Genomic DNA, 13309 nt, shown 5'->3' with positions numbered 1-13309 from the left:
TTTCTAATTACAGGAGCCAAGCAACAAGCGGGTCCGACCTTTATCGCGAGTCACATCCCTAGCAAATTTAATATCTCCCTCCAAGAATGGAGCAGTCAGACGTTTTGGACAAACATTACAGGTAATATTTCTTTTTAGACCATTTTAATTCTTGTGCATATTAGTTCCTGTAACTCAGAATTCTTTGTGTAGGATAGCAAAATGTTTGGTTAGCCCAGTGTCTGCATTAATCATCCCATCTATGTCAGTTAACCACAGATGACACCTGCTCTTTGTTAAATTGCACAGGCAGCTTTGATGTGAATCTTTGAGGAATTATCAAGACAATCTTGGCACTACCCTGCTCAAGATGAATGAAAAGATATGAGGCAAACTATTGAGAAAAGTCTCCACAGTGAGAACTTGTCAGAGTGAACTTGGGGTTAATAATTGTTGCATTGTTCTGTTTGATATACATGACTGAAATTTACTTCACTGTTTTTTAGCTTGTTTACTCTAGAATAAAAGCAAACATTTTGTGCCTTTTGTGCATGTCTATGCATCACAAGATTGGGGGTAGTTTCTGCTGAAACTGAATCGCATGTCACTGGATTCCAAGTCCAGAGAGGCTTATTGTATGTGATTAAGTCTCTAATTTGTTGCAAATCCAAATGAATCTCAAATCCAATGCAACTTTGTATGAAAAAAATCAGTATTTGCATTATAATTGAGACATATTCACAGATGCAAATCGTCTGTTTAGTTTTGATGCAAAAACTAAACTTATCCACCCAAATATCAGTAGCAGATTTCAGAGCATTCAGCTGTCCAGGATGTTGCTGACACCAAAGTTCAAAGTGAATTTGTTATCAAAGTACATATATGTCACCATATACAACCCTGAGGTTTGTTTTCTTGCGGGTATGCTCAATAAATCCAATAAATATAATATAATCAATGTAAGTCCACACCATCTGGGCATACACCCAGTGTGCAAAAGAAACTGACTTTACAAATACAAAAACAAGAGGTAATGATAATAAATAAATTAGCGATAAATATTCAGAACAGGAGATAAAGAGTCCATGAAAGTGAATCCAGACGTTATGGGAACATTTCAGCAACGGAGCAAGTGAAATTGAGTGAAATTATCCCCTCTGGTTCAAGAGCCTGAATGAAGAGTAATAACAATATCTGAGCCAGGTGGTGGGTGTCCCTGATGATCAGTGTTACTTTCCTGTGACAATGCTCTGTGTAGGCGTGCTCGATGTTGAGGAGGGCTTTAACTGTGATGGGCTGGGCTGTATCCACTACTTTTTGTTGGATTTTTCTGTTCAAGGGCTTGGTGTTTCCATACCAGGCTGCGATACAGCCAGTTAGTATTTTGCCCACCACACATCTATTGGATTTTGTCAAATTTTTAGATGTTATGCCAGATCTTCACAAACTAGCAGCGCTGTCATGCTTTCTTCATTATTGCACTTGCGTGCTGGGCCCAGGACAAGTCCTCTGAAATGATAACAACAAGGAATTCTGGCTCATGGGCCTCCAGATTCTTCCTCCTGATCAATAATCAGCTCTGTGGTCGTGCTGATATTGAGCAAGAGGTTGTTGTGGCACCACTCAGCCGGATTTTTAAATTTCCCTCCTTTAATGCTGATTCGCCCTACGGCAGCGGTGAAACCACAGTCAGACCATTTTGAAAGCAATCATTCCACAAAGGCAGTTCCTTATTTTAAGGATATTGCGATTTGAGTTCAGACTAGTATATAAGCTGTCTTCAAACATGACTAGATTAGTTGCTTTACTCTTATATGCAATTTCAGACTGCTAATGAGTCCTGTTTCTCCATCTGCAGAGATCCATCACTTTCCGTAGTGATAACAAATCTCCAGGTTGCCTTCAAAGGGTGTGTAGCAAAGCCTCAGCACCGACCCCACCTAAGAGGCGTAACAGCAAGTTGTGGGTGGAGACTCTAGACGTGAACACAAAGCAGAATTTCTCTTCAAAGGAAATTAAACGACAAGAGGTATGAGTACATAAAATAAAGTTACTTGCACATTGTTTGAATTTTACCCTTGTAAGAAAATAAAAATTTGGATACCTCAAAATAGCTGGAAGTCTTTAAGGAAGGTAGCTTAAGTAGATAAATTAAGGTTTTCATTTCAAGAATGTTGAAACTGCTACATTCAACCTCTCAAGTTATTTTCATAATGATGGAATTATTCTGAGAATTTTGTAGACTGTATTCAGCCATTCTTGGGTCAGTCTTTTGTTTAATTTGGCTTTCCTCTGCTGCTTTTTGATCCAAGGTCCACAAATATGTTTGCTTTTCTCAGGACAGTTAACTTATTCTGTTTAGACATAACACCAAATTGAAATGTTTCTGTATGTTAATTCTGCATTTATCTGCAAAGAGTGCTTGTTAATTTTGACAAGCTGCTTCTGTTACGTGGAGAACATTATATACTTTACCTTTTCCTTTCTCCTATATCTGGTTCAACTTTAGCCAGATTTAAAATACTCAAAAAAGAATTAGTTGAAGTCAGCTTCAAAAACGTACTATCCTTTGCACAGTTGTTTTATGTCAAGTATATGTCGCTGATGTCATTTTATTTTTGTTTCTCAGGCTATATTTGAGCTTTTTCGTGGCGAGCAAGATCTAATTGAAGACCTAAAATTAGCAAGGAAGGTCAGTATAAAGTTGAAGCATAAAAATCCTTGTTTAGATACAAATCAATTTAGGAAATGCTTTCAGTTGTATAAATACTCAAAATGAAATAATGGTAGGTCATTTTGATTTTTTTTAATGCAAATAAAAGATCAGAATCATTTAGCTTCTTGATGCAGGAATGATACAATATATATACAGTAGAATTTAGCTGTATATTAATACAGTTTACATTATGACAGGGTCTGGTCAGATGCTTGGTGCTAATTTAAGTATTAAAAATGTTATTGCCATATAAAACGAGAAGTAAATATTTAATGTACTTGTCTCTTTTGCATAGGCGTATCATGATCCTATGTTGAAGTTATCCATCATGACAGAAGGAGAACTAACCCAGATCTTTGGAGCTCTTGATTCTTATATCCCCCTGCATGAAGGTGAATATGTTTTGAAGATTTATCAATAGGGAATGTTGGTAGTATTATTGTGTCACTTTTCGTTTCCAAATGCAAGATAATTCAAGTCAAATTAACAATATTGATGAGCAACGTGAGGCTATTACCCATAACTAAAAACAAAATTTCTTAACGATCTAAATTATTCAGAAGGTTTTGTGATGAATTGATCCAATTTAATGGTCCAGAGCTATGGTAACATTTGATGTTTATCAAAATCATCTTTGAAAGTATATTCTATTTCTGAAGTGTTGGTTGTACTGCATGCTGCTGACAACTAAATTATAATGTGTTTGTTTTCATCCAGAGTTGCTAACCAAGCTGACTAAAGTTACAAAGCAAGATGGGACAGTAGAAGAAATTGGTCACATCCTTGTAAATTGGGTAAGTTGTTTTAAAATCATTACGTGAGAAGCAATAGCAACACACAGAATGCTGGATGAACTCAGCAGGCCAGGCAGAATCTATGGAAAAGAAGGGTTCTCAGCCCAAAATATCGACTGTTTGCTCTTTTCTATAGCTGTTGCCTGGCATGCTGAGTTCCAGCATTTTGTGTGTTTTGCTTGGATTTCCAGCATCTGCAGATTCTCTCATCACATGAGGAATAATGCTGGTTTTTCAACTCTGTTAAATAGCTGATGGCATCAAAGTTATTAATTTGTTCTGTTCTGTTAGTATGAAGTAACATATTAATTGATATAAATTGACTTCAGGGTCCACCACTTTTCTTTATTCTCAAGCATGTGTTCTTTGTATCCAGTTGCCCAGGCTTGATGAATACAAAGAATATTGCAGTAACCAGCTGGCAGCAAAGGCTCTCTTGGATCAAAAGAAGCAAGACAAGAGAGTGCAGGATTTCCTTCAACGCTGCCTCGAGTCGCCCTTCAGCAGGAAGCTGGACCTTTGGAGTTTCCTGGATATTCCTCGCAGCCGTTTAGTTAAGTACCCCCTGCTGTTGAAGGAGATACTGCGGCATACACCTGGTGGACACTCGGACCAGAAGAATTTGGAGGATGCGGTAAGTTTCAGTTATGTGGGGTTTAGTTTTTTCTACAAGTCTGACCCATACATTTTCTATATGAATTACAGAATAAGGAAATCATCTAGACTATTACTCCTACATCCGTCTTTGTTCAATCTATTGTCAAATAGGAATATCTGATATGTAGGAAGCAGATTCAAATACAACTTGACTCCATGCCTAAAGAACATGTTGGCCACCATGTTCTTTAGTCATGTGAGCCAAGGATTTGCCTTGCACTTATGAAACATCACTAACTCTCCTCTTTGTTCTTCTGGTGTATCTGCATGTTTTCCGTGTTCCTGATGTGATAGTGAAACAATATTAGTGGTATTCACCAAAGTAAATGAGGTGTCTATTTTGTTTCCAATTTTTATTTTAATTATTACGATTTCTTTAGATCGTGCTTCTTCGATCTTTTATTGAACACTGCCAGTTTTATTTTGTAAGTATTGGTGTACAGTTAATTGTGCTTGCTGATAGTTAGGTTTTGCTTTTCCAGATTGCTATCATTCAAGCAGTTCTATCAGACATCAATGTGAAGAAAGGAGAGTCTGATTGTCAGTACTACATTGACAAGCTGGATTACCTGGATGAAAGGCAGAAGGATCCACGAATTGAAGGCAGCAAAGCCCTTCTTTGCCATGGGGAGTTGCGAAACAATCGGGGGACGGTATGTTTAGTTTCATCTTACCATTACATAATTTTGTTATACTTAGGCCCAACTATAGCTTAAACAATACTGAAATGTCATTGCCCATAGGTTATATATTTTGTAGATACTGATTTATGAGTTATTAAACAGCCTACATATTTCTAATGAAAAATAATTTAACAACTTTTCACAATTCCAGAAACTATACGTCTTCCTATTCCAAGAAGTCTTAGTACTGACTCGCCCAGTATCTCGCAATGACCGTCAGTGTTACCAAGTATACCGTCAGCCGATGCCTGTTAAAGATCTTCTGCTGGAAGACCTACAAGATGGCGATACCAAAATGGGTGGCTCCTTCAGAGGAGCTTTCAGCAATTCTGACAAAGGTAAGCTGAGGCTTACTATTGAATGTAGTGGCTAAGTAAATGTCTGAGTTGTAACTCCAAGATGCCTTGCTATGCTTTTATTGTAGAATATAGAACACTACAGCACAGTACAGGCCTTTCAGCCCACAATGTTGTGCCAACATTTTAACCTACTCTATCATCAATCTAACCTTTCCCTTCTACATAACCTTCCATTTTTCTATCAACCACATGCCTATCGGAGTTTCCTAAATGCCCCTAATATATCTGCCTCTACCACCACTCCTGGCAGAGTGTTCCACACACCCACAACTCTCTGTGTAAAGAAAAAACACCTACCTCATATCCATCCTATAATTTCCTCCAGTTACTTCAAAATGAATATTCGCTGCATATTGTTTGATGACTAGCTTAGAAAATAAATACTTTAAAGTCTTATAATATTAAAAGACATAATATTATTCCATTTGTATACTCAAGATTTGTTTTAATTGTAATGCTAGTTAATGGAAAATTCTAACTTTTTAAATTTTTTATTCTTTATCACTGAAATCGTTATTTTATGTTCTTTTATCCACAGCCAAAAACATCTTCAAAGTCCGTTTCCAACATGCAACACAGGGACAGTCATCGCATACGCTACAGGCCAATGACATTTACAACAAACAGCAGTGGATGAATTGCATACGGAATGCCATATCACTCTACCAGTCGGCACCTCATCCGACAGACCACCAAGAGCTCTCTGATTTAGCTGAAGAGTGTGAGAAAGACTCTCAACATACAACAGAACTTCAGCAGGAAGGGCAGGCGCCTTGCCTCTCTGAAGGGGTGGAAATGGCAGATAGTGGTTCAGAGACTGGCTCCAATATGGACACGAGTGATTCTGAATCAAGCAGCCTAAGAAACAGCATAGAGAGCGAGGATTCAATAGAACAGTGTGACTCCATGTCAAAAGCCAGCACTGAAGTGATCCAGCAGCAGGAACAAATGACAAAGAGAACAGAAACATTGGTGTGACACGCCTGTTCTCGGCTTATGAAGCGGACTCTATTTATATATCTGTACAATGTTTGTACTTTGGTTTAGCACCAGGATTAATTCGCCAATCTTGTTACTCTTCTCTCTCCATATAAAATTTGGCAGCTATTAAATCCAGTTATCTTTGAACTACTGTTGGTTCTTCTCCAAAGTGACTAAATCTCTTAATAACCCAATAGTAATTTTTTAAATTACTGGGTTCTTTGTTGTAATAGATTTTGGTTCAAAAACTCTGTTTCAGTCTTGTAAATGGCATTTGCTAATATTTTTGTGTTGTACATTCCCTTTGGCCATCCATATATCCTGCAGGTATTTTAAAATTCAATATTTTTTGTAGATAATTAAATTTTTTGTTACATTTTTTAATTAAGTGATGTTCCCATGTAATATCATTTAGAGAGAAAAACCTTTCTTCTAAGATAAAGTACTTTTGATTTATTATATTTACATGTTTTTTAAGATTTCAGAATTTGTCAATCCTTCTGGTGTTATGCGATTGAGCCATTCCTGTAATTATGTTGAAGACCATACATCTGCTGTATTATCTTTGTCAGAGCAAGCATATAAAATGTGTTTTGTGCTTTGGACTACTGAGGGAAATGCCAAGGAATTTTGAAAGGTGCTAGAAAGTCGCAGAAGGTTAGAAGAATGTGTATCTAATGGACTTAGAAGTAAGCTGCTTGATGGAAAATAATTAGTAATTAGTCATGAGTTTTAAAAGTTCACAGATGGCTGTAAATTTAAACAGTAATGTTGCAATATGACAGGGTGGGAGGGAAGTAGCAGCGTTTAATGGAACAAGTATTATTGTGTGGGTGAGTGCAGAGAAGGAGTTTAGAATGTGACTGTGTGTAGAGTACACCTGATAAGGAGGTAATAGACTGATGGGCATTTCTCTAATGTACAGATTACTGGAGTCAAATGTATAATAAAACTGGAAAATAATAATCTATAATTGACCTGTGTGTTTCTTGTATTTAACAATGATTCCTACCATAAGACCATTTGGCCCATTGAGTTTGTGCCACCACTTCATCATGGCTGATCCAATTTTCCTCTCGGTCCCAATCTCCTCCCTTCTTCCCACATCCCTTCATGCCCTGACCAGTCAAGAATCTATCAACTTCTTCCTTAAATGTACATAAAGACTTGGCCCCCACAGCTGCCTGTGGCAAAGAATTCCAAAGACTTACCACTCTGGCTAAAGAAATTCCTCCTCACCTCTGTTCTAAAAGGATGCTCCTCTATTCTGAGGCTGTGTCCATTATTCTTGGAATTTCCCACCATAGGAAATATCCTCTCCACATCCACTCTACAGTCCTTTTGTAGGTGGAATAATTCAGATATAATATCCAGTTTCAACATTGAAATGAGAATTTTATCTTAAACTATAGTTGGATTGAACCCCTAGTTCTTTTCTATTTTGAAAATCATCTTTGATAAGGCTCTATTTTTTGAATAAAATCACACTTTGCGGGCCATTTGCCTTCTATTTGAAAGACATACCTAATAACAATGTCCTGCAAAATTTTCCTTTTCTCCAGTTCCCTCAAGTTGGTGCCATTGAGTCTTTCTTTTAGATGGTATACTGGTCATTTAAATAAGTTGCTTTAAATTTCTCCCCTGTGGATTGTGGAACTCCTGCCAGATAAAACAGCAGTGTATTTATCATCAATATCCCTCCTAATTGTAAGCACCTACTAAATCTCACTACAAAAGTAAAATACTACAGCTTCTGGCACTCCAAAGTAAAATGGAAATTGCTATTGGAATTTTCAGGCAGACAGTAAGTGCAGAGAGGGAAAGTTAAATTTTCAGGTCAATGACTTCATGAGAACACAGATTCTGGGTATTTCTAATTAATCACTATGTGTTTATCTATCATATGTGAATATAAATACTACTTATGAGCCCCACACAAAATGCTGGAGGAACTCAGCAGACACTTAAGAAGCATCTCAGTCTGAAACAACAACTCTTTAGATGCTGTCTGATATGCTGAGTTTATCTTTTATTTTCTGTGTGAGGCTCTAGATTTCCAGCATCTACAGAATCTCTTGTATGTATGTTTGAGCCTCTCAGTGTCCATGTACTTTTCCAGTATTTGGCTTCTTATTTGATCTTTATCTGATAAAATCGTATTAACTGGAGACTGTAGCATCTGGTTAGGATACTTCGGTTGAAGTTATGCCAGTAGTGTTGATGTTAAATATTTAAATATTTTTATGTACTTGAGTTGTGTACAATCCCGTAATCAAGTTGGTGGAGGCAGATTTGATGAGTTACCAACAAGGGGTGAGGGAAAGGTTGGACCAGAATTCGCTGTGGTATGGAATCAAGTGCAGAATCATCGTTAGAATTTTTCTTGTGTTTCTTCTGATGGGCAGTGACTGCCTCTCTGCATTTGTAAAATTCATCCCTGCCCCATTGATGCCTTAAGTGATCCTGACAGTTCAGAAGAATCTGCACATTCCATAGTTATTAGTAAGCTGCTGGGCCTCCCTGTGCTTTTTTAAAAAATCTCATTTGATGATTATATCACTGGTTTCCTGTTGGAGCTCAGCCTCCATGTACCCACAAACTATCTGGTCTAGTGCCTCTGTCATACCCGATTAAAGCCAAATCAAAAAAGTCTATATACCAATTAATACAGGCCTAGGTGCACCAGTTACTAACCCAAGCAATTCTGCGGATGCTGGAAAGCCTGAGCAACACACAAAATGCTGGAGAAACTCACCAAGTCGGACAGTGTCTATGGAAATGAATAGACTGGTCTGCCAGTCCAGATGAACAGTTTCATTAGTCACGAGGCACAGCATGCAGGAAGAGTTTACACACTGTAGTCAGGGCCATTTTCAAGTTTTAAAAAAATAGATCCTGCTGTGCTAACTACAAAGGGCCTGCTCTGCTGCATTAAAGGGAGGTAGTAATTGCCAGTGGTCTCCCAATGCTAAAAGATCTCCCTGACTCATAACAATTCACAAATAGTTCAAAGTAAATTTATTATCAAAGTACGTATACATCACAATATACAACCTTGAGATTCTTGCAAGCATTCACAGTAAATGCAGAGAAACAAATAATATTGATGAAAGAGCACCAAACAAGGACAAACATCAATGTGCAAGAGACAACAAACTACAAATACAAAAGAAAAAAGTAATAATAGGTAAATGAATAAATATCGAGAACATGAGATGAATTATTAAAAGGTTGTGGGAATACTTCAGTAAGGGGATGAGTGAAGTTATCCTCTCTGGTTCAAGAGCCTGATGGTTGAGGGGTAATAACTGTTCCCGAACCTGGTGGTGTGGGGCCTGAGGCTCCTGTACCACCTCCTTGATAGCAGCAGTGAGAAGAGAGCATAGCCTGAATGGTGGGGGTCCTTGATAGATGCAGTTTTCCTGCAACAGTGCTCCATGTAGATGTGCTCAATGGTGAGGAGTGTTTACCTGTGACGGACTGGGCTGTATCCATTACTTTTTGGAGGAATTTCCTTTCAAGGGCATTAGTGTTTCCATACCAGGCTGTGATGCAACCAATCAATATACTCTGCACTGCTCACCTATAGAAGCTTCTCAGAGTTTTAGATGACATGCTGAATCTTCACAAACTTCTAAGAAAGTAGAGGCATAGTCACCCTTTCCTTGTAATGCATCTATGTGCAGAACCCAGAAATGATCCTCTGAAACAATAACACTGAGGAACTTGATGTTTCTGACCCTCTCCACCTTTGATCCCCAATAAGGACCGACTTATGGACCTTCCGATTCTTCCTCCTGTAGTCTATAACCTGCTCCTTGGTCTTGCTGACATTGAGTGAAAGGTTGTTGTTATGGCACTACTGAGCTATATTTTTAATCTCCCTCCTATATATTCGTCACCACCTTTGATTTGGCCAATGACAGTGGTGCCATCAGCAAACTTAAAATTGGCAATAGGGCTGTACTTAGCCTCACAGTCATAAGTAGAGCTGGGGACTAAGCATACAGCCTTGTGGTGCACCTGTGAAGATAGTGATTGTGGAGGAGATGTTGCCAATCTGAACTGACTGTGGTCTGCAAGTGAGGAAGTCAGCGATCCAATCGCACAAGGAGGTATTGAGGCCAAGGTCTTGAAGCTGATTGATTAGTTTTGAGGGGATGATGGTGTTGAATGCTGAGCTGTAGTCGATAAAGAGCATCCTGATGGATGCATTTTCACTCTCCGGTGTTCCAAGGCTGAGTGAAGTCCCAGTGAACTGGCATCTACTGTGTGACGGTGGGCAAATTGAAGTGGATCCAAGTTGCTTCTCGGGCAGGAGTTGATACATTTCATCACCAACCTCTCAGAACACTTCATCACAGTGGAAGTAAGTGCTACTGGACGATAGTCATAGAGGCGGGTTATTTCATTCTTAGCCACCAGTACGATTGAAGCCTGCTTGATGCAGATGGGTACGTCAGACTGCAGAAGTGAGACGTTGAAGATATCAGTGAACACACCAGACATTTGATCAGCTCAGCTCTTTAGTACTCGGCCAGGTACCCCATCTAGGCCAGATGCTTTCCGTGGGTTTGCCCTCCTGAAGGATGCTCTCAAGTCGTCCTCAGAGACTGAAATCACCGTGTCATCAGGAGATGCAGGAGTTCTGAAGATGCCTCCATGTTTTGATGGTCAAAGCAAGTATAAAAGGCATTGAGCTCATTTGGGAGCATAACTTGTCAGCTATGCCGCTTGGTTTCACTTCGCAGGAGGTGATAGCATTCAAGCCTCGGCACAGCTTTCGAGCATCCTTCAGTGATTCAAGTTTAGTCTGAAGTTGCCACTTTGCATGTGAGGTGGTATACTAGACCTGAATGCCACTGATCTGGCCTCAGTACATTGTGAATCTCATGGTTCATCCAGGGCTTCTGTTCGGGGAAGACTGAATTATTTTGTGGGGACGCACTTGTCTGCAACTTTTTTATGAAGTCCATGACAACTGTAGCATATTCGTTCAGATCCTCTGATGAGCCCTTGAACACAGCCCAGTCCGTTGACTCAAAACAAACCCATAACTGCTACTCTGCCTCTCTTTCTTGTCCTTACTTCTGGAGTCTTACTCTTTGGTCTCTGCCTGTATGCAGGTCGAAGAAGGACAGCTTTCAGATTTCCTGAAATGCAGTCTACGGATCGAACAGTAGGCATTCCTAATCGTAGTATAATGATGGTCGACAGTGTTAGGGCACACCTTGTGCTGCAGATGACACGTTGAAGATAATTGGGCAGAGATTTCTTCAAACAAGCCTAATTGGAGTCTCTGACAATGATTTGAAAGGTATTGGGATAGGCTGTTTTCTTGTTTGCTAATCGTGACACTCAGCACCTCAAGTGTCTGCTTAACGTTGGTCTTTGGTAGTGTGTAAACTGTGGTCAGGATCACTGAGGGGAATGCTCTTGGTAAGTAGAATGGTCGGCACTTAATCAGCAGATGTTACAGTTGGGGAAACAAGAGCACAACAAAACCGCCATGTTCAAGCACCATAAGTAATTTATCATGAAACACAGACCCCCCCCCCCCACCTTTTGCCATCTCTGAAACAGCCGGTCCATCCGGTATATCGAGAAACCCGTAAGTCTTACTGAAGTACTGTATCTGCCATATCTGAGGTCAGCCACATTTCTGTGATACACAGAACACAGCAATCCATCATTTCACCTCCCATACAGTAATCTTGCCAGTAGGTCCTCAGTCTTGTTCTCCAGCAACTATACATTTGCTAGCAAGATACTGGGTAGAGGAAGTTTCATACATCAACGTTTTAGTCTGGCTTGGAGTTCTCCCTTTTTCACTCTCTTCTTGCCTTGGCGATGTATCTTCATTTGCTTAAAGGTGGTGCACATGCATTCTTGAGGGTTAAGTCCGCCAAATCCACTTATAAGATGGTATGCGTGCTAGTTCATTAGGACATTCAAAAGTGCATAACTTAAAGGGGTAGCGGATTGCAGTGAGAATAGTCCAGAAGAAATATATTTAGAAGTTTTGTAAGCTGCCTGCTAACCATTGCCATGTTTCACCAGTGTCATCTTGAATCAACAAGGATCAACATTGTGCATAGACTCATCAACCACAACCCATGGCCTTTACTGACTTAACGTCAATTGAGAGATTGTGTAGCATCTTGCTCATAATTGGTCACCAATGGAAATTTGTCTCAGTCTTGTGTCTGCTTCACAATGGTATGCAGCCTGTGATTCTAACCAGCCAGCCAGTACATGACAGATCCAGTCTTGGTGCTGACAGGGGCTGAGTAAAATGCTGTCACCATCCCAATGCATTTCTCAACCCTCCTTACTGAAGTGCTGCAGTTCGCTTCCAACGTTCAAAGTTCAAAGTAAATTCATTATCAAAGTACATACATGTCAACATATACAACCCTGAGATTCATTTTGTTGTGGGCATACTCAATAAGTTCATAATAGATAAGAAAATTAAGAATAGAAAATCTATCATGTGATTTCTGCAGAAGTGAAGCTATTCTACAGGACAAGTGGGAAACTGTTAAGCCTGCATTGACAACTTCAGCAAACTTCCACAGATGCACACTGGAGGGTATCCTGGCTGATGGCATCACAACCTGGTTTGGAACAGAAAAACGTACAGAGCATGGTGGACAAGGCCCAGTTCATCACAGGAAAAGCCTTCCCACCATTGAGCATATTTACATGGAGCACTGCCCCAAGAAAGCAGCATCCATCATCAAGTACCATGACCATTCAGACCATGCTCTCTTCTCATTCCTACCATCAGGCTGGAGGAACAAGAAGCCTTAGGTCCCACACCACCAGGTTCAGGAATAGATATTACCCTTCAACCACCAGTCCTGGACTGGTGTGGATAACTTCACTGACCACATCTCTGAATGGTTTTACAACCTACAGGCCCACTCTCAAGGACTCTTTATAACCCATGTCTCAGAATTTATTTTTGTCTTCTTTTGCATGCTGGTTGTGAAACCCCGCTGGTTTCCTTAGCTGCGCAAGCCTGGGGAATACACACTCTGGTCCTGCGAAACCCATGGGACTGAGACAGCTCTGCCACCCCAAACCCCGGTTTGTGTGGATGCCGTGTAACTCACTACCCTGTCACAACTCAGTGCC

At 39.7% G+C, this 13309-nt stretch overlaps 1 protein-coding gene across 2 annotated transcripts in view; it reads left to right on the top strand.

Moving 5' to 3' along the window:
* net1 (neuroepithelial cell transforming 1) overlaps nucleotides 1-7142 on the top strand; it is a 117505-nt gene extending 110363 nt beyond the window's left edge. For both annotated transcript variants that reach the window (XM_073066505.1, XM_073066504.1), the window contains 9 exons: nucleotides 14-121; nucleotides 1838-2008; nucleotides 2609-2671; nucleotides 2991-3087; nucleotides 3413-3489; nucleotides 3866-4123; nucleotides 4629-4799; nucleotides 4981-5167; nucleotides 5727-7142. In XM_073066505.1, coding sequence (XP_072922606.1) covers nucleotides 14-121; nucleotides 1838-2008; nucleotides 2609-2671; nucleotides 2991-3087; nucleotides 3413-3489; nucleotides 3866-4123; nucleotides 4629-4799; nucleotides 4981-5167; nucleotides 5727-6166 — 1572 coding nt within the window. In that variant the 3' untranslated portion in view covers nucleotides 6167-7142. The remainder of the gene's footprint in view (nucleotides 1-13; nucleotides 122-1837; nucleotides 2009-2608; nucleotides 2672-2990; nucleotides 3088-3412; nucleotides 3490-3865; nucleotides 4124-4628; nucleotides 4800-4980; nucleotides 5168-5726) is intronic.
* Nucleotides 7143-13309: the final 6167 nt, after the last annotated feature.

Source organism: Hemitrygon akajei, chromosome 14, assembly GCF_048418815.1.
Source record: "Hemitrygon akajei chromosome 14, sHemAka1.3, whole genome shotgun sequence".
Classification (NCBI taxonomy): Eukaryota; Metazoa; Chordata; class Chondrichthyes; order Myliobatiformes; family Dasyatidae; genus Hemitrygon; species Hemitrygon akajei.
Note: the sequence above shows the minus strand (reverse complement) of the source record. Positions and strands in the feature narration are given on the sequence as shown.